The 21,897-nt window shown below is 41.7% G+C and overlaps 2 protein-coding genes across 2 annotated transcripts in view; both read right to left on the bottom strand.

The window, feature by feature from the left end:
* Positions 1–5,997, bottom strand: part of LOC139366199 (DNA repair protein XRCC1-like) — a 28,873-nt gene extending 22,876 nt beyond the window's left edge. The window contains exons 1-4 of the mRNA XM_071103426.1: positions 5,498–5,997; positions 5,016–5,108; positions 2,882–2,989; positions 2,551–2,709 (exon numbers count right to left, since the gene is read on the bottom strand). Coding sequence (XP_070959527.1) covers positions 2,551–2,709; positions 2,882–2,989; positions 5,016–5,108; positions 5,498–5,548 — 411 coding nt within the window. The 5' untranslated portion in view covers positions 5,549–5,997. The remainder of the gene's footprint in view (positions 1–2,550; positions 2,710–2,881; positions 2,990–5,015; positions 5,109–5,497) is intronic.
* Positions 5,998–16,573: 10,576 nt separating this feature from the next.
* Positions 16,574–21,334, bottom strand: LOC139380782 (sialic acid-binding Ig-like lectin 5). Its single transcript, XM_071123801.1, has 8 exons — positions 21,280–21,334; positions 20,005–20,391; positions 18,916–19,227; positions 18,447–18,710; positions 17,967–18,239; positions 17,370–17,469; positions 16,924–17,089; positions 16,574–16,777 (listed from the first exon to the last, which is right to left on the bottom strand). Exons 1-8 carry the CDS (start codon positions 21,332–21,334, stop codon positions 16,574–16,576), a joined length of 1,761 nt encoding a protein of 586 aa, XP_070979902.1.
* Between the last annotated feature and the right edge of the window lie 563 nt (positions 21,335–21,897).

The following is a 21,897-nucleotide window of genomic DNA, read 5'->3' on the forward strand; positions in this document are numbered from 1 at the left end:
GAGTGACAGGTGCTTTTATGGGGGGGGGGGGGGGTATCACAGAATGAGTATAATATGAATGAGTCATAATACCCTTAAAACCTAGCGGTCAATGGTGGGAACATGAGAACATATGAAAGTTGGTGGTTCCTTTTAACATGAGACTTCAATATTCCAAGGTAAGAGGTTTTAGGTTGTAGTTAATATAGTATTTATAGGACTATTTCTCTCTGTACCATTTGTATTTCATATACCTTTGACTATTGAATGTTCTTATAGTATTGCCAGTGTAACAGTATAGCTTCCGTCCCCCTCCTCGCCCCTACCTGGGCTCGAACAAGGAACACATCGACAACAGCCACACTCGAAGCATCGTTACCCATCGCTCCACAAAAGCCGCGGCCCTTGCAGCACAATAGGAATAACTACTCCAAATCTAAAAGCGAGTGACTTTTGAAACAGTATTAGCGCAAACTTAGCTAACTAGCTAGCCATTTCACATTGGTTACACCAGCCATTAGGCTGATAGGCTTGAAGTCATAAACAGCGCTGTGCTTGCGAAGAGCTGCTGGCCAAACGCACGAAAGTGCTGTTTGAATGAATGATTACGGGCCTGCTGCTCTCAGTCAGACTGCTCTATCAAATCAAACTTAATTATAACATAATAACACACAGAAATACGAGCCTTTGGTCATTAATATGATCGAATCCGGAAACTATCATTTTGAAAACAAAACGTTTATTATTTCAGTGAAATACGGAACCGTTCGGTATTTTATCTAACGGGTGGCATCCCTAAGTCTAAATATTCTTGTTACATTGCACAACCTTCAATGTATGTCATAATTACGTAAAATTCTGGCAAATTAGTTCGCAATGAGCCAGGCAGCCCAAACTGTTGCATATACCCTGACTCTGCGTGCAATGAAAGCAAGAGAAGTGACAATTTCACCTGGTTAATATTGCCTGCTAAACTAGATTAGTAGTTATAACTAGTGATTATGATTGATTGTTTTTTATAAGATAAATTGAGCTGACAAGGTGAAAATCTGTCGTTCTGCCCCTGAACAAGGCAGTTAACCCACAGTTCCTAGGCAGACATTGAAAATAACAATGTGTTCTTAACTGACTTGCCTAGTTAAATAAAAAGGTATAAAAATAAATAATAAATAAAACATGCCCAAAAATACCGATTTCCGATTGTTATGAAAACTTGAAATAGGCCATTCCGATGAATCGGTCGACCTCTAGTTTTGATACCCGTGTAAATCTCTCTAGGACAAGGTGACTTATCAATATATTTGACAGTACTTCCCCCACTAAAAATGAAACGCTAATTAGTTGCTAATGTGGCTGTCATAAAGAACTACAAATGCCATGATGATCTGGACGAGAATGACAAATTGAGGCAAAGGTAAAAATCTCAGGATTAACTATATATTGTTAGCTAAATGTAGCAATGAATAAATTGGCTACATTTCTCAAAAAAATGTCAATTCTGTGAACTGTCTTGTGCAAGTTTCAAATTAACACAATAACTGTTAGCAAATGTGTCAGCTAGAGATGACATGTAGGAGCTTGGTAGTATAACATAACGGCAATTTTGAAATTAGAGAGTAAATAGAGCGGAATATATTGGAAAAAGTCCGAGAGAGATTTACATGGTTATCAAAACGTCACGCCAGGGTAAGCCTACACGAAACATAGCCCCTATTCTAAGTGTTTATAAAAAAAAAAACCTATGGGGAAAATGAATGGTGGAAAAACGATTGGAACAATTTCCCTGTTTGACCCCAAGTTTTTATGGGTATTATGGACACCGCCCCTGGGGGGGTTCTATAGGGCTATATGACCACTCAGAAAATGTCCTAAAGCAGCCTGTCTGGACTCCATCACTTTAATAAAATCAAACACTTCTGTCATGATGTAATCTTGTCAAGGCCTATTTTCAGTAGCTTAGGCTACATTATTTCTCTCATTACAGCGTCCTCTCTTTGAAGAACATATGCCAATGCCATCGAATGACAGCAGCACGGATTGTGACGTTATGCGACTATTTTGAGGGGAAAGTGGTAGAAAACCCACCAGACTTAATTTCAATGATTTTGTGTCGAAATAGGATCTGTATAGAATTTTATTATATGCAACAAAAACCAACAGCAACAAAAACCAACAGAAAAGGACACACATCTTTATTTTGACTCCGTTAATAAGTAATAACCTGAATAATAACAATGAAACGTCATGATAATAATGAAGTGTAATGGATTTTTTCAAATAGGTTTTATTAAGAAGCAGACCCCCCTTATGCCAGTGACCTTGGCCTGGCCAATTACCTTAACCTCAAATTCAATGACGTCAAAATCCTAGCTGAGACACTGAATGTAAGACATGTCAAAGGAAAACAAAAATGGACGTTTCTTATTGGACAAGTGTTGTTAGTCCCACCCTGTTTCAGTCTGTTTCCTGCCTAATGAATACGACCCTGGTTTACATTGATTTAGGTGGCATCACATAGACACACAATGCTCTCTGTCCACTAATGTTCGCTTTTAGTGCTGTGCAGCTCACCTTGTTGTACGGCTGGCTACACACAATCTTCACGCGGTCCCATTTCTCCTGGGCGTGAGCCTTCACCAGCTGGTTAGGGCCAAAGAAGCGCACGCGGTTGATGTTGGTGCCGTTACGGCTCTCCATGGGGGACATGAAGGAGGACGTGACCAGCAAAACCTGGGAGAGACAGTGAGAAGTTCTCTTAGGAATTAAGCAGCACACTATACCTGATGGTAGTAAAGCCACAACTATGCATTGTCCATAATAAAGAGCACACTCAGTGCATTCAGTGTGGTAGATATCAGCAAGGTATACAGGTGCTACAATACACAGTAAGGGGGTGGCATACCTCATAGTCCTGGTCTTTGACAGAGGTTGAGTGTCCCACAAGCACCTCGATAAAAGCAGACCCTTCATTTCCTATGTCTATGCTGTACACCTGCTCTTCTTTCTCAAACTGAAACGATGGGGGAAAGAGCATGGGTTATTTAGTACAAACTAGGGAAAAAAACAAACAGGGCAATGCAGTGTTACAATACATACAGTGCCTTCAGAAAAGTATTCAAAATGGATTACATAGATGTATTTCACATCCAACTACACACAATAACTCATAATGACAAAGTGAAAACATGATTTTAGAAATGTTTGCTAATTAAATACAGAAATATCTAATTTTCAATTAGATAATAATTAGTAATTAGTCATTCCTATTGGAATCAATCTTTAGGGAGTAGGGATGTGACAATTGGACATTTCTTGTCAGTTAACAGACATTTTTTATTGGTTTCCATTAAAACTATAAGAAACATTCCTCTAATTCCAAGTGAATTCACAATGTAGATGGTCTACATCGTGCTTCCTGCGGAGAGAAAGTTGTATCGCTACTGCTGCTCTTGCTTTTCACGTGTCGCATGTTGCTTGTTTTTGTCGTCCAATCACAAGTCATCATACCGGCACTAGGCTAAAGTCAGAGCTAGAACCTCCATGTGGCAAGTTATTAGCCACTGGGCTACCGAGTGGCGCAGCGGTCTAAAGCTCTGCGTCTCAGTGCTTGAGGTGTCTCTAAAGACACCCTGGACGTGATTGGGAGTCGTATAGGGTGGCGCACAATTGGCCCAGCATCGTCAGGTGTAGGCTGTAATTGTAAATAAGAATTTGTTCTTAACTGACTTGCCAAGTTAATGGTAAAAAAAAATATATATATCTATGGAAGAATTAAGATTACAGAATAAGAAATTAAATGAGAAGGACAGGCTACAACACCAAGAGCCAACAGGTAGGCTTCTACATAATAATCTGAATTGTTAGTGTAAGATTGAGAAGGGGAGAAAGTGTATAGTTAAAGTTAAATAGTTTCAATTAGCCTAGCTAACATTAGCTAGCTGGCTTAACTAGCTTCCCTTGGTTTGATGCAGTCAATACAGGTACTATGTAATCCAGGGCTCTCCAAAACTGTTCCTGGAGAGCTACTGTCCTGTAGGTTTTCGCTCTAACTATAATCTAGAGCACCTGATTATAATAATTATCTGGTTGATAAACCAAATCAGGTTAGATACAACTGGGGTTGGACCGAAAACCTATAGGAGGGTAGCTCTCCAACTGGGGTTGAAGAGCCCTGATGTAATCAGATGAGATGATAAATAACTAGCAATACGTAGTCTACCAGCACAAGTTGACATGGTCGCTATCCCCCCCCTCCCCTTGTCACTCACATTTGAGCTGCTGCTCTGATTTTTCCCTCCTACTAACGTTACAGCATTGGTTAGGGGCTCAGAAGTAAGCATTTCACTGTAAGGTCTACACTTGTTATAATATTTGATTTGATTTTTGTTGCGTTAGGTATTTATTCAACTTTTATTTTCCCTTTATGATGACGGCGATCGGGACCTGTTAGTGATAGTTATTCAGTTAGGTTTTTTTCTCTTAAGGTTGAAAATCACAATTTATTTTTAAAATGTTAACGTTTACTTACACCCCTAGTAGGGAAGATATTCAAAAATTGATTATCTACAATCTGCATTCAGAATAACTGCTATGGTGAAGAACTCATCAAACAAGACTACCTAAAACACCTAAACTGGAACAACTATCTCAGTACGGGTGCAATAAGTCCAACCACTTACAGATTGGAATATTTTAGGAAAGTGCACATTATTTGTCTCAGATCAATTAATTAATGTGCATGCAGAAATATACAGGATATATTAAAACAAACTATTCAAAAAAATCTACCTGCAAAAAAGCATGCCAAAGTATTTTTCATTCAGGGAATTAACAGAAATTAACTCAGTCGAGTAAAGACACCTGTAAATCCCACTGGTGTTAACCCCACTAGAATCAACACTAAGATATAACACTCACAACACTTTTGACCTCAAAATCGAGAATTTAACACCCACAAATTTTCTGTATGAATTGGAGTCAGTGAATTGTTACACAATCCCATGAAAACACAGAGCAGAGGAAAAGTAGCCTATTACCTGTATAATGACTGAGGTTTGTTTCTCCCCTGGCCTTGCTGCTTTCCATTTTCTGTATGTGTCTGAGCTCAGCAGGTTGTCAGCCTTGTGAGTCTGCAAGGAAACAACAAGAATAGCTAGGACCCCATGATCTTCAATTACCATCTGGTGTTGTCACCACTGGAAATGAGTGTTACTGTTTGCATTCAAGAAGATACATTTTTGACAACAAGAAATGACTGGGAAGTGTACTGTAGCTAGCTAGCTACTTCGAATGGAGCATGCAAATATTGTTCAGTACTATCACAATGATTTTGTTCTGGTGGGCTTAAAAAATAGCCATGGTCAGACTGTACTTATATACAGTAGAGGGCTAGACAGTCGACATTATCTATCAATCAGACAACAAGCAAACTTAGCTAGCTAACACGTTAGGAAGCTAGCAAGCGGGCTAACGAATACTGTATTAGCTAATGAGTCTAGATAGTAGTTGGACAACTTACATTGTCTTCGGTGCTGCAAGACACTACATGCTTGAGTTTTATCTCCGGCATTTTGCGCTAGTCACTTGACTTGTCAAAAAAGTGGTGCCGCTTTATTTGTGTTTTTTTTTCAGCTAATCAAAACCAAACCTCTACGCTTGCTAGCTAGTTAGCAATTGCCTGAGTAGCAAACAATGGAACACGTTCATAGCTAGTTTATAGAAAGCAAAACGCCTCTAAATGCTCAATAGAAGTACCCTGTCTGACATCTCTGTGTTTCATGCATTGTATTTGACTTCCCTGTGAATTTTATTCTAATGTAAAGGCAGACAAAAACAGCCGAAACGTATTTGGAGGTTGAACCGTGCCCCCTGAATTTCACACCAAAATCCCTCTCAATTCATAACCTCTGATGTGACTTCCGGTTGATATTTTATTTAGCCAATCAAAACAGTTGACGCTTCTTCTTATTATTCTTCGTGTAGTTTTACGGCCAACTAGACGCTTTGTTGCTTATTTCTGCCTTTTAACAGTTCGAAAAGAGCATTGCACATTGTTCACAACAAAAGGGAAATGGGGAGAAAAGGAAATCGCACCACCATCTAAACCTATATATACAATATATACCACTATCCCCACAAACCCCACCACCCCTTCCCACTACTTTGGCCCCAACTGTCAGCATGGGTACCTGGAACACATATGACACTTTCTGCCCAACTGTCGGCATGGGTACCTGGAACACATATGACACTTTCTGCACTAATTGCACCCTCGAAACGTCAACCTGTCTCAACCGCACAGGACATTTCTGATCCCTAGCAACATGGCCACCCCCACAATTGAAACACTCCACTTTTCCCACCGAAACTACACATTTCTTTGTCCCATGCCTTTCTGCACACTTTTCATACAACAGAATCTCCCTCCTACATACTGTTGCAACATGACCATCAACCTGGCACGCGAAACACCGTAGTGGGTTCTGAAACAACCAGCAAATACGTTTTTGGGGGTCAGAGATTTTAGGCAGAAGAACTACAGGGGGGTTTGAGAAGAGGTTCTGAGGCAATGAAGAAAGTAGAGGATGGTGGGGAAAGGGGGAGGGAGACTGAGAGGATCACTGTGAGTAGTAGGCCAGTACAGAGTGACCAGAACAACTCAATCGCTGGTTGAAAACTGTTTTCTGCCCCTCCCAAAAGATAGAATTTGTAGATAATTGGCCCTCTTTCTGGGACTCACCCACAAACAGGACCAAGCCTGACCTGCTGAGGAGTGACGGACTCCATCCTAGCTGGAGGGGTGCTCTCATTTTATCTACCAACATAGACAGGGCTCTAACTCCTCTAGCTCCACAATGAAATAGGGTGCAGGCCAGGCAGCAGGCTGTTAGCCAGCCTGCCAGCATAGTGGAGTCTGCCACTAGCACAGTCAGTGTAGTCAGCTCAGCTATCACCATTGAGACCGTGTCTGTGCCTCGACCTAGGTTGGGCAAAACTAAACATGGCGGTGTTCGCCTTAGCAATCTCACTAGGATAAATACCACCTCCATTCCTGTCATTATTGAAAGAGATCATGATACCTCACATCTCAAAATAGGGCTACTTAATGTTAGATCCCTTACTTCAAAGGCAATTATAGTCAATGAACTAATCACTGATCATAATCTTGATGTGATTGGCCTGACTGAAACATGGCTTAAGCCTGATGAATTTACTGTGTTAAATGAGGCCTCACCTCCTGGCTACACTAGTGACCATATCCCCCGTGCATCCCGCAAAGGCGGAGGTGTTGCTAACATTTACGATAGCAAATTTCAATTTACAAAAAAAAAAATGACGTTTTCGTCTTTTGAGCTTCTAGTCATGAAATCTATGCAGCCTACTCAATCACTTTTTATAGCTACTGTTTACAGGCCTCCTGGGCCATATACAGCGTTCCTCACTGAGTTCCCTGAATTCCTATCGGACCTTGTAGTCATAGCGGATAATATTCTAATCTTTGGTGATTTTAATATTCACATGGAAAAGTCCACAGACCCACTCCAAAAGGCTTTCGGAGCCATCATCGACTCAATGGGTTTTGTCCAACATGTCTCTGGACCCACTCACTGTCACAGTCATACGCTGGACCTAGTTTTGTCCCATGGAATAAATGTTGTGGATCTTAATGTTTTTCCTCATAATCCTGGACTATCGGACCACCATTTTATTACGTTTGCAATTGCAACAAATAATCTGCTCAGACCCCAACCAAGGATCATCAAAAGTCGTGCTATAAATTCACAGACAACACAAAGATTCCTTGATGTCCTTCCAGATTCCCTCTGTCTACCCAAGGACGCCAGAGGACAAAAATCAGTTAACCACCTAACTGAGGAACTCAATTTAACCTTGCGCAATACCCTAGATGCAGTTGCACCCCTAAAAACTAAAAACATTTCTCATAAGAAACTAGCTCCCTGGTACACAGAAAATACCCGAGCTTTGAAGCAAGCTTCCATAAAATTGGAACGGAAATGGCGCCACACCAAACTGGAAGTCTTCCGACTAGCTTGGAAAGACAGTACTGTGCAGTACCGAAGAGCCCTTACTGCTGCTCGATCATCCTATTTTTCTAACTTAATTGAGGAAAATAAGAACAATGCGAAATTCCTTTTTGATACTGTCGCAAAGCTAACTAAAAAGCAGCATTCCCCAAGAGAGGATGACTTTCACTTTAGCAGTGATAAATTCATGAACTTCTTTGAGGAAAAGATTATGATTATTAGAAAGCAAATTACGGACTCTTCCTTAAATCTGCATATTCCTTCAAAGCTCAGTTGTCCTGAGTCTGCACAACTCTGCCAGGACCTAGGATCAAGAGAGACGCTCAAGTGTTTTAGTACTATATCTCTTGACACAATGATGAAAATAATCATGGCCTCTAAACCTTCAAGCTGCATACTGGACCCTATTCCAACTAAACTACTGAAAGAGCTGCTTCCTGTGCTTGGCCCTCCTATGTTGAACATAATAAACGGCTCTCTATCCACCGGATGTGTACCAAACTCACTAAAAGTGGCAGTAATAAAGCCTCTCTTGAAAAAGCCAAACCTTGACCCAGAAAATATAAAAAACTATCGGCGTATATCGAATCTTCCATTCCTTTAAAACTTTTTAGAAAAGGCTGTTGCGCAACAACTCACTGCCTTCCTGAAGACAAACAATGTATACGAAATGCTTCAGTCTGGTTTTAGACCCCATCATAGCACTGAGACGGCACTTGTGAAGGTGGTAAATGACATTTTAATGGCATCGGACCGAGGCTCTGCATCTGTCCTCGTGCTCCTAGACCTTAGTGCTGCTTTTGATACCATCGATCACCACATTCTTTTGGAGAGATTGGAAACCCAAATTGGTCTACATGGACAAGTTCTGGCCTGGTTTAGATCTTATCTGTCGGAAAGATATCAGTTTGTCTCTGTGAATGGTTTGTCCTCTGACAAATCAACTGTAAATTTCGGTGTTCCTCAAGGTTCCGTTTTAGGACCACTATTGTTTTCACTATATATTTGACCTCTTGGGGATGTTATTCGAAAACATAATGTTAACTTTCACTGCTATGCGGATGACACACAGCTGTACATTTCAATGAAACATGGTGAAGCCCCAAAATTGCCCTTGCTAGAAGAATGTGTTTCAGACATAAGGAAGTGGATGGCTGCAAACTTTCTACTTTTAAACTCGGACAAAACAGAGATGCTTGTTCTAGGTCCCAAGAAACAAAGAGATCTTCTGTTGAATCTGACAATTAATCTTAATGGTTGTACAGTCGTCTCAAATAAAACTGTGAAGGACCTCGGCGTTACTCTGGACCCTGATCTCTCTTTTGAAGAACATATCAAGACCATTTCAAGGACAGCTTTTTTCCATCTACGTAACATTGCAAAAATCAGAAACTTTCTGTCCAAAAATGATGCAGAAAAATGAATCCATGCTTTTGTCACTTCTAGGTTAGACTACTGCAATGCTCTACTTTCCGGCTACCCGGATAAAGCACTAAATAAACTTCAGTTAGTGCTAAATACGGCTGCTAGAATCCTGACTAGAACCAAACAATTTGATCATATTACTCCAGTGCTAGCCTCTCTACACTGGCTTCCTGTCAAAGCAAGGGCTGATTTCAAGGTTTTACTGCTAACCTACAAAGCATTACATGGGCTTGCTCCTACCTATCTCTCTGATTTGGTCCTGCCGTACATACCTACACGTACGCTACGGTCACAAGACGCAGGCCTCCTAATTGTCCCTAGAATTTCTAAGCAAACAGCTGGAGGCAGGGCTTTCTCCTATAGAGCTCCATTTTTATGGAACTGTCTGCCTACCCATGTCAGAGACGCAAACTCGGTCTCAACCTTTAAGTCTCTACTGAAGACTCATCTCTTCAGTGGGTCATATGATTGAGTGTAGTCTGGCCCAGGAGTGGGAGGGTGAACGGAAAGGCTCTGGAGCAACGAACCGCCCTTGCTGTCTCTGCCTGGCCGGTTCCCCTCTTTCCACTGGGATTCTCTGCCTCTAACCCTATTACAGGGGCTGAGTCACTGGCTTACTGGGGCTCTCTCATGCCGTCCCTGGAGGGGGTGCGTCACCTGAGTGGGTTGAGTCACTGATGTGGTCATCCTGTCTGGGTTGGCGCCCCCCCCCCCCCCCCCCCCCCCTTGGGTTGTGCCGTGGCGGAGGTCTTTGTGGGCTATACTCAGCCTTGTCTCAGGATGGTAAGTTGGTGGTTGAAGATATCCCTCTAGTGGTGTGGGGGCTGTGCTTTGGCAAAGTGGGTGGAGTTATATCCTTCCTGTTTGGCCCTGTCCGGGGGTGTCCTCGGAGTGGGCCACAGTGTCTCCTGACCCCTCCTGTCTCAGCCTCCAGTATTTATGCTGCAGTAGTAGTTTATGTGTCGGGGGGCTAGGGTCAGTTTGTTATATCTGGAGTACTTCTCCTGTCCTATTCGGTGTCCTGTGTGAATCTAGGTGTGCGTTCTCTAATTCTCTCCTTCTCTCTTTCTCTCTCTCGGAGGACCTGAGCCCTAGGACCATGCCCCAGGACTACCTGACATGATGACTCCTTGCTGTCCCCAGTCCACCTGGCTGTGCTGCTGCTCCAGTTTCAACTGTTCTGCCTTAATATTATTCGACCATGCTGGTCATTTATGAACATTTGAACATCTTGGCCATGTTCTGTTATAATCCCCACCCGGCACAGCCAGAAGTGGACTGGCCATCCCACATATGCTCTCTCTAATTCTCTCTTTCTTTCTCTCTCTCGGAGGACCTGAGCCCTAGGACCATGCCCCAGGAATACCTGACATGATGACTCCTTGCTGTCCCCAGTCCACCTGACTGTGCTGCTGCTCCAGTTTCAACTGTTCTGCCTTATTATTATTCGACCATGCTGGTCATTTATGAACATTTGAACATCTTGACCATGTTTTGTTATAATCTCCACCCGGCACAGCCAGAAGAGGACTGGCCACCCCACATAGCCTGGTTCCTCTCTAGGTTTCTTCCTAGGTTTTGGCCTTTCTAGGGAGTTTTTCCTAGCCACCGTGCTTCTACACCTGCATTGCTTGCTGTTTGGGGTTTTAGGCTGGGTTTCTGTACAGCACTTTGAGATATCAGCTGATGTACAAAGGGCTATATAAATAAATTTGATTTGATTTTGATTTGATTTGTGCTTTAGTAAGGTTGGCTTCTTTGCATTTATTGCTATGGTCATTAATTGTACCGAACAGATGGAAAGGAAATCCCAGAAGATTGAATTGGTTGTAGTAGCAAAGCTCTTACGGGGTTATGTATGATAGTGTATATTGCAACCAGTATGTGGGTATATTCTGCCACTTATTGGATTGTATTTCATGTTGGTGGTAAAACAAAATATTAAAAATTCTTAACAACATTAAAAGCACAGAAAAAAGCTTTATTTTGTCACATGAATATAGAACCAGAACATACATATGGAAGAATATGAAATAGCTTTTTACTGTAGTGAAGAATGGCTTTTGGTTTAGTAACCATCAATCCTCTTGAGTACAAGGTCGGGATGGGAGGTGAAGAGAGGCACATTTATATAAAAAACATGCAAAAGTGATTGTTTAATAAGAGAGGTGTGTCCAACACCTTTATCATCATCACATCATACAATCATGTTCATCCCATCTAGAATATCATTATACAGACATTATACATGTAATGATGCAAAAATGTACTGCATGAAATAGGTGAATATCATGTGTGGACCATTATCTTCATCAGCCACAAACTACAGTGGCTTGCGAAAGTATTCACCACCTTGGCATTTTTCCTATTTTGTTGCCTTACAACCTGGATGCCTTACAATTTTGGGGGGTTCGTATCATTTGATTTACACAACATGCCTACCACTTTGAAGATGCAAAATATATGTTTTATATTGTGAAACAAACAAGAAATAAGACAAAAAATTCATACTTTGTAGAGACACCTTTTGCAGAAATGACAGCTGCAAGTCTCTTGGGGTATGTCTCTATACACTTGGTAAATCTAGCCACTGGGATTTTTGCCCATTCTTCAAGGCAAAACTGCTCCAGCTCCTTCAAGTTGGATGGGTTCTGCTGGTGTACAGCAATCTCAATTGGATTGATGTCTGGGCTTTGACTAAGACATTCCAAGACATTTAAATGTTTCCCCTTAAACCCCCTTAAATGGCTTTTTTTCTGGACACTCTTCCATAAAGCCCAGCTCTGTGGAGTGTACGGCTTAAAGTGGTCCTATGGACAGATACTCCAAGCTCCTCTGTGGAGTTTTGCAGCTCTGCAGCTCCTAGACCTGGTCCCTCAGTTTTGGTGGGCAGCACTCTCTTGGCAGGTTTGTTGTGGTGCCATATTCTTTCCATTTTTTAATAATGGATTTAATGTTGCTCCGTGGGATGTTCAAAGTTTTGGATATTTTTTTAATAACCCAACCCTAATCTGTACTTCTCCACAACTTTGTCCCTGACCTGTTTGGAGAGCTCATTGGTCTTCATAGTGCCGCTTGCTTGGTGGTGCCCCTTGCTTAGTGGTGTTGCAGACTCTGGGGCTCAGTAGACAATGGATCTGATCGGACAGCTCAGAGCCTCTGCTCTTTTCTGTCCGTAAAAAACAATTGGATTGGTGGGCGAGGCGAGGCAGGGCAGGCAGGCAGGAGCAAGGAGCAAGGAAGGAGGGTGTGGTCAAGCAAGGCATCCCCCAAAGCTAGACTCTGGGGCCTTTCAGAACAGGTGTATATATACTGAGATCATGTGACTGATCATGTGACACATAGATTGCACACAGGTGGACTTTATTTAACTAATTATGTGACTTCTGAAAGTAATTGGTTGCAACAGATCTTATTTAGGGGCTTCATAGCAAAGGGGGTGAATACATATGCACACACCCCTTTTTCATTTTTCATTCTTTCAACTTTTCTGAAAAAGTAATTAATTGTTTTTAAATTTCACCAATTTGAATTATTTTGTGAATGTCCATTACATGAAATCCAAATAAAAATCCATCTAAAATACAGGTTGTAATGCAACAAAATAGGAAAAACTCCAAGGGGGATGAAAACCTTTGCAAGGCACTGTATGTACACTAATGAAGTAGCTAGGACTGCTAAGCCTACAATTATGTACACAAAATATATTTATATATATACACTACCGTTCAAAAGTTTGGGGTCATTTAGAAATGTCCTTGTTTTTGAAAGAAAATCACTTTTTTTGTCCATTAAAATAACAGAAAATTGATCAGAAATACAGTGTAAACATTGTTAATGTTGTAAATGACTATTGTAGCTGGAAACAACTGATTTTTAATGGAATATCTACATAGGCGTACAGAGGCCCATTATCGCAACCTCCTGTGTTCCAATGACACGTTGTGTTAGCTAATCCAATAATATAATTTTAAAAGGCAAATTGATCATTAGAAAACCATTTGCAATTGTGTTAGCACAGCTGAAAACTGTTGTTTGGATTAAAGAAGCAATAAAACTGGCCTTCTTTAGACTAGTTGAGTATCTGGAGCATCGGCATTTGTCGGTTCGATTACAGGCTCAAAATGTCCAGAAACAAATAACTTTTTTCTGAAACTCATCAGTCTCTTCTTGTTCTGAGAAATGAAGGCTATTCCATGTGAGACATTGCCAAGAAATTGAAGATCTTGTACAACGCCGTGTACTACTCCCTTCATGGAACAGTGCAAATTGGCTCTAACCAGAATAGAAAGAGGAGTGGGAGGCCCCGGTGCACAACTGAGCAAGAGGACAAGTACATTAGAGTGTCTAGTTTGAGAAACAGATGCCTCACCAGTTGTCAACTGGCAGCTTCATTAAATAGTACCTGCAAAACACCAGTCTCAACGTCAACATTGAAGAGGCGATTGGGAAGACTGAATCTGCAATAGGTAAGCAGCTTGGTTTGAAGAAATCAACTGTGGGAGCAATTATTAGGAAATGGAAGACATACAAGACCACTGATAATCTCCCTCGATCTGGGGCTCCACGCACGATCTCACCCCGTGGGGTCAAAATGATCACAAGAACGGTGAGCAAAAATCCCAGAAACCACAGTGAATGACCTGCAGAGAGCTGGGACCAAAGTAACAAAGTAACAAAATAATGCTGAGTTGTGAAGCATGGGGGTGGAAACATCATGCTTTGGGGCTGTTTTTCTGCAAAGGGACCAGGACGACTGGTCCGTTTAAAGGAAATAATCAATGGGGCCATGTATCGTGAGATTTTGAGTGAAAACCTCCTTCCATCAGCAAGGGCATTGAAGATGAAACGTGGCTGGGTCTTTCAGCATGACAATGATCCCAAACACACCGCCCGGGTAACAAAGGAGTGGCTTCGTAAGAAGCATTTCAAGGTCCTGGAGTGGCCTAGCCAGTCTCCAGATCTCAACCCCATAGAAAATCTTTGGAGGGAGATGAAAGTCTGTGTTGCCTAGCAACAGCCTCAAAACATCACTGCTCTAGAGGAGATCTGCATGGAGGAATGGGCCAAAATACCAGCAACAGTGTGTGAAAACCTTGTGAAGACTTACAGAAAATGTTTGGCCTCTGTCATTGCCAACAAAGGGTATATAACAAAGTATTGAGATAAACTTTTGTTATTGACCAAATACTTATTTTCCACCATAATATGCAAATAAATTCATTACAAATCCTACAATGTGATTTTCTGGATTTTATTTCTCCTTTTGTCTGTTATAGTTGAAGTGTGCCTATGATGATAATTACAGGCCTCTCTCATCTTTTTAAGTGGGAGAACTTGCACAATTGGTGGCTGACTAAATACTTTTTTGCCCCAATGTACTTTGTGCAAGTCAAACAAGTCATTTTTCAAAAATTGTTTACAGACAGATTATTTAACTTATAATTCACTTTATCACAATTCCAGTGGGTCAGAAGTTAACATACACTAAGTTGACTGTGCCTTTAAACAGCTTGGAAAATTCCTGAAAATTATGTCATGGCTTTAGAAGTTCTGATAGGCTAATTTACATAATTTGAATCAATTGGAGGTATACCTGTGGATGTATTTCAAGGCCTACCTTCAAACTCAGTGCCTCTTTGCTTGACATCATTGGAAAATCGAAAGAAATCAGCCATTACCTCAGAAAACAAATTGTAGACCTCCACAAGTCTGGTTTATCCTTGGGAACATCTGTACAAACAATAGTACGCAAGTATAAACAACCATGGGACCACGCAGCCGTCATACCGCTCAGGAAGGAGACGCGTTCTGTCTCCTAGAAATGAACGTACTTTGGTGCGAAAAGTGCAAATCAATCCCAGAACAACAGCAAAGGACCTTGTGAAGATGCTGGAGGAAACAGGTACAAAAGTATCTATATCCACAGTAAAATAAGTCCTATATTGACATAAACCTGATAGGTCCGCTCAGAAAGGAAGAAGCCACTGCTCCAAAACCGCCATAAAAAAGCCAGACTACGGTTTGCAACTGCACATGGGGGCAAAGATCATCATTTTTGGAGAAATGTCCTCTGGTCTGATGAAACAAAAATAGAACTGTTTGGCCATAATGACCATTGTTATGTTTGGATGAAAAAGGGGGAGGCTTGCAAGCACGGGGTGGCTGAATCATGTTGTCGGGGTTCTTTGCTGCAGGAGGAACTGGTGCACTTCAGAAAATAGATGGCATCATGAGGGTGGAAAATTATGTGGATATATTGAAGCAACATATCAAGACACCAGTCAGAATGTTAAAGCTTGGTCGCAAATGGGTCTTCCAAACGGACAATGAACCCAAGCATACTTCCAAAGTTGTGGCAAAATGGCTTAAGGACAACAAAGTCAAGGTATTGGAGAGGCCATCACAAAGCCTGACCTCAATCCAATAGAAAATGTGTGGGCAGAACTGAAAAAGCGTGTGCGAGCAAGGAGGCACACAAACCTGACTCAGTTACACCAGCTCTGTCAGGAGGAATGGACCAAAATTCACCCAACTTATTGTGGGAAGCTTGTGGAACGCGACCCAAAATGTTTGAACCAAGTTAAACTATTTAAAGGCAATGCTACCAAATACTAATTGAGTGTATGTAAACTTCTGACCCACCGGGAATGTGATGAAAGAAAAAAAAACTGAAATAAATCATTCTCTCTACTATTATTCTGACATTTCACATTCTTAAAGTAAAGTGGTGATCCTAACTGACCTAAGACAAGGAATTTTTACTAGGATTAAAAGTCAGGAATATTGAAAAACTGAGTTTAAATGTTTTTGGCAAAGGTGTATGTCAACTTCTGACTTCAACTGTATATATAATTTTAAAGGAGAGAAGGATCATCTTAATGTGCCACTTAACCCATTTTGTATAATTTTGCCTAACAGTATGTATAATCATGCAAAATGATATCAAATGGATATGATATCATTGTGCCATTATCTTCATCAGTCAAGCAGTACGTTCGTGCTTGTATTGTTATACACTGCAAGAGCTTTCTTCCACTCCATGACATAGCTCTAGTCCAAGCCGTTACGTGCTAACGATCTGGACCAGAGCTATCCATGACATACCTCACTGAGAGATGAACTCAGATGATCTCCAGGTAGATAGCTGTTTCAGTATTATTGTCATTGGAGGCAGGGCTTTGTCTGTCTCTTGTTCCTCTGTCCATCGTTCCCCCTTGACTCTCTCCTCCTCTTCTCTCCCCTCCTCGTCTTTCACCTCTTCTTCTCTCTCCCCCTCTCCTCTCTCCACCTCGTCTCCCCCCATCTCGCCTCCCCATCGGATGTGTCTGAGACACAACATAATGTGGTCAATCAGCCATTCAATTGGATATTTATGTTTCAATGGATAATAAAGCTACTGTATTGCATTGTATTGTAACATACCCATTTACAAGCAAAAATATATTTTTGGTACAATAGTAAGTAGGTGTACCTGTTTGGTCTGGACGAAAAGAGGGGTGCAGTTCTGGTAAACCAGCTGGTAACTGCCATTGTTGTAGATGTTGGTGACCTCAGTGCAGTTGATGTAGAGGGGCATCCGATCCTGGTAGATCCCCATGTCTCCAGGATACACCGGAGGTCTGCAGGTAAGCACACGCCTTTAAGGAATGAAGTTAAAGACAAGAGTTTGGATTAGAGAGGACATGATCATGAAACATCTACTTTTAAGATGTAATATTTCTACTCTTGCAACGGTTTTGTATGTTCCTCTTTCATAATTCTATTCAATGTTATCTTAAATAAAACAACATATGTTTGATGTACTGGTATGTCATTTGGTTATTCCAAGTTTGTAAGACATCTGAAGTAACTGAGGCACAATGGTGGCAGACGTTAGAGAAGTCAGAGAAAGCAACTCTCAGAAAATATGTTTCTTACTTTCCTGACCTCTTTCGACAGCAGAACAGGAGGAGTAGAGAGAGGAGGAAGGTGGCCAAAGAGATGCATACTGCAGGTATCACTTTCCACAGCAGAGAACCTGTCAGTCAACAACAAAAACACAGCCATGTAAACTAAAGATACCACCTTTTTTGCTCTTCAACTTTCAGCCAACAGATGATCTTATCTTATATTATACTGTATTATTATATTATATTAATGGAACAGGTCAACCCCCAGTGACATTGCAGGAATCATTCATACATTTGTAAGGATAATCTGAAAGAATAGGCCTTAGCGACCTTGAACGATTCATGCTTAGTATTTCGCCCTCATATTTTACTCACAGTACAGATGCTTCCTACAATACACCATGTATAATGTGTGTGCATCTCAATTGTGTTTCCCTGTTTCCACATGTCCTCGCCTTCTTCTCAATATATATTGGAGGACAAGGTCAGAGGATCCTTTCCTCTGACCTTCTCCTCCAATGCGTTTTGAGAAGGAAGCGAGGAAAGGGGATGTGAGGAGTAAAGGAAATACAATTAATATGCACCCATGTATTTCTCTTGTGTGGTGTGGTGCCCCGATGCTTACCATCCTCTGCCTGAAGCAGTGTGTGGGAGTCATTGCCCAGTGCATTGATGGCGAAGCAGACTACCCTCAGTGGAGTGTCCATGTGGCCCTTCAGCATGGCTGTTAGTGTACCATTCTCTGAGCCCACTGATGTGTTGTATCTGTATGGTGGAACACTACCGTTGACACTCCAGGTGACGGCAGGCCGGGGGTTGGCGTCTACAGAACAGCGACACAGAACCTCCAACCTTTCCACAACACAGTAGGAGGAGAGATGGAGGATGACAGGCTTGTCTGGGGGATAGAAGAAGGGAGAACGAGAGAGAGAGAGAGAGCAATAGAAAGAGAGAGAGCATCATGGAAGTATCAGGGACGTTAGAGTACCAAAATATATTGTTCTTGTATCACAATGTAAAGTGTACAAACAGCAGCCGTTTAAATCCATACGCAGGAATTGGAAGTAAAATAATCAATCAAACATTGACTGTATAAAATGCTTACATTGAATGTTTAAGGAAGTCAATTTGGACTCTGCCCGTCCAATTAGGTTCTGGGCTGTGCAGCGGACCCTCATGTCTCGGGTCACATTGTACACCCGGACCGTAAATGTGCGCTGGTGAAGGTCTACAGTTAGCCCATGTTGGGTGTATGACCACCTGTACTCTGTCACAGGCGGGTCAGCTTTACAGGAGCAGGCCAGTAACACGTTCAACCCCTCCTGGACAGTCAAGGTATGGACCTGGACTGTGACATCTTTTGGAGGGACTAGAGGAGAGATACAATAGCAATCAAGGCCAGTATTCATAAAACATCTCTGAGTTGGAGTCCTGATCTAGGATCAGCTCCCCCAGCCTATAAAATATTTTGAATTAAGTAAAATCTGATCCTAGATCAGCAGTCTGAAACACTATGAATATGGGCCCTAGCTTAGCATTGCAAACAATCATACATTTATATAGAAAGTACTTACATGTCACATGGAGCTCCTTTACGGTGTATACTCTTCTTCCTCCTGGATATACTGCCTCACACCTCATTCTGGGTTTGATGCGATACGATGCGATAAAGGTGAGAGAGGTCCGTAGTGTAGGCCCCTGACCCTGGGGCTGGAGTACATGCGGCTCCCCGTACTCGCTGCTGTTCTCCTGAGCTCCTCTCTCCCACCGCCACTGGAGGGTGGGGGCCTGGGAGGGACAGGAGTAACTGATGCTGCAGTTTAGTGACACCATCTGTCCTTCTGTAGCTGCCCTCACACCGCTGATCACTGGGAGCTCTGGGAACTCTGTCAGTGATGGGGACAAAGAGAGATAAGAACTGACTTGATGAACATAGTCTAAATGGGGATAAAGTAAATGTTTAGTCCATTAGCATTAGCGATAATTCAACTCAGTATGTGTAAAAATTGGTGTATTAACATGAGCCATATAAAATAACCCTCTTATCACGTATTAAACATGTTAACAACAAAAATGATAGCAGTTACTTTATCTCTATATAATAACAGATGAGAGGCAGAGATTCTGTTAAGTAACAATAGATTATAAAACATTTTGAACATCTGCTCTTCCAGTGACATAGACTGACCAGGTGACCAGGTGAAAGCTATGATCCCATATTGATGTCACCGGTTAAATCCACTTCAATCAGTGTAGATGAAGGGGAGGATTTTTAAGCCTTGAGACATGGATTGTGTATGTGTGCCATTTAGAGGGTGAATTGGCAAGACAAACGTTTTTGAACGGGGTATAGTAGTTTGTGTGAAGAACTGCAACGCTGCCGGGTTTTTCAAGCTCAACAGTTTCCCACAGTTTCCCGTGTGCATCAAGAATGGTCCACCACCCAAACGACATCCAGCCAACTTGACACAACTGTGGGAAGCATTGGAGTCAACACGGGCCAGCATCCCTGTGGAACGCTTTTGACACCTTGCAGAGTCCATGCCCTGATGAATTGAGACTGTTCTGAATGCAAAGGGGGGATGCAACTCAATATTAGGATGGTGTTCCTAATATTTGGTATACTCAGTGTATGTAATTCTGTGCAATGAGATCCCTCTCACCTGACACAATGATGTTGACACTCCTCTCCTTCCCCCAGTCTTTCTGTCCATGGCCCTTCAGCGCCAGCTGATAGACATTGGAGTCAGCCAGGTGGACCTTGTCAATCATTACAGAGCAGTCTCCATCGTCCGTGTTTCCCTGGAGGGATGTCCGGCCCTGGAACTCCTTGCTGACCGTGGATTTGTCATCCGAACTGAAAGCTGTACTCCGCAGGAGGAAGGTGTGACCAGTCCTGTAGCGCAGCCTCACGCCCACCACCTTCCCCATGGAGTGAGAGGCTGGAGGAGTGAAGGAGCAGGGGATGACCACGCAGGAGCCTGCCAAGGCAGGGACATAGTTTGGGACAGAGGGCACTGGGGACACAGCATAGGTGTCCTTCCAGAAGCCTGTTGGGATGAAGTAGCAGAGAAACATGAGCTATACCGAAAGTTAAAGCCCCATAGTGCAACAATATGACTTGGCAACAATGTGACTTTGCAACTATGTCACTGTCTGGTAGATGTGAAGAAGATACTGTACAAGTAAAAATAGTAGCACCACACTATAACAGAACAGAAGTAACAAATAGCATCCTACAGACAATTAATCCTAGCTAAAACTAAATCTTAAAGTCATGCTATGGAGGAAGAACATTGTGTTCACAGTACAATCAATTATCAATGAACAATGAAATTAAATAGAATTGTACAAAATTAAAAGAATGACTCTCTGTCCAGCTGTTTGTTGCCGGGTAGTCTGGTACAATGTGGCATGGTGGGACATTTCACAATAGAGATAAATTAAGAAAAGGGGAAGGGGCATGCTTCGTTTTGCTTTGCTTGCATTATCATCCTACTGTACCAACGTGGTCTCTGCGCTTTAACTCCTTATTCTGTCCCCTTTTATATGGTTGATTACACAATTGCATCAGTGAATGGATAGAATTGTACAGAAGTAATTTTCCCTCTTTTTATAATAGTCCTGAGCCTCAATACATGGGGCAAACTGCTCTGCAGCTCATTTTTGTCATATCTAAAAAATAGATATATATTTGTCAATATATCCCTTACTTTATGTTAAAATGCCACAATATAAAACTGGATTACTAGTCAAATCTCCATGTTGCATCATATGTAATGTTATGTCAATGTAAGCAAGTGACCAACTTACAGTTAGTTGAGGAGTTGTTAATTAAGATAAACAATTTTGACTATCCCTATTATCCTAGTGATAAGGCTCTTCACATTTTAAAACATGGCAGTTAGTATTTAAATATAACATCATAAGCAACTCACCAAAGATCACAGTACACAGCAGGAGCATTCTGTCCAGACACATGACTAGAAGCATGCTCAACAGACACAACAGAGGGAAGGATGGTGTGATGGAAGAAGAGGCGAGGAGGAAGTTGTTTTGGTTTCATAATGTCACGGTGACATTAACTTATTTTAAGACCCCTAACAATTTCCCCAATAGTTTAAAATACTATACAGTTACGCTAACACATTTCAAAGTACGTCTCATATAATATCGGAATTTGTATTATTGTAACACATAGGCCTATAAAACACTCCTTGGCTGGCACACCACTTGCTGGCTTATGATCTTGCGTATGTTACTTGGTCATCGCTCATCCATATGTACATATTCTTATTCCATTCCTTTACCTAGATTTGTGTGTATTAGGTAGTTGTAGTGGAATTGTTAGACTACTTGTTAGATATAATTGAACTGTCGGAACTGGAAACACAAGCATTTCGCTACACTCGCATTAACATCTGCTTGCCATGTGTATGTGACCAATGAAATTGAATTTGATTTGATTTTGATACATTGTGAGTCTGCGCATTGCACGGGCCAAGGTGAAAATACAGTAAGTGATAATCCTACAATCGTATGAGAAGAATAACTTT

The sequence above is a fragment of the Oncorhynchus clarkii genome, chromosome 2 (assembly GCF_045791955.1).
Source record: "Oncorhynchus clarkii lewisi isolate Uvic-CL-2024 chromosome 2, UVic_Ocla_1.0, whole genome shotgun sequence".
Lineage (NCBI taxonomy): Eukaryota > Metazoa > Chordata > Actinopteri > Salmoniformes > Salmonidae > Oncorhynchus > Oncorhynchus clarkii.

Bases quoted from the DNA above. Each gene is read 5' to 3' on its own strand.
- LOC139380782 (XM_071123801.1), bottom strand. From the start codon at position 21,334: ATGCTTCTAGTCATGTGTCTGGACAGAATGCTCCTGCTGTGTACTGTG. The intron at 20,392-21,279 runs GTGAGTTGCTTA...TCATCCCAACAG, and splicing joins GCTGTGTACTGTGATCTTTG to GCTTCTGGAAGGACACCTAT. The intron at 16,778-16,923 runs GTACACCTACTT...GTTGTGTCTCAG, and splicing joins TTTTCGTCCAGACCAAACAG to ACACATCCGATGGGGAGGCG.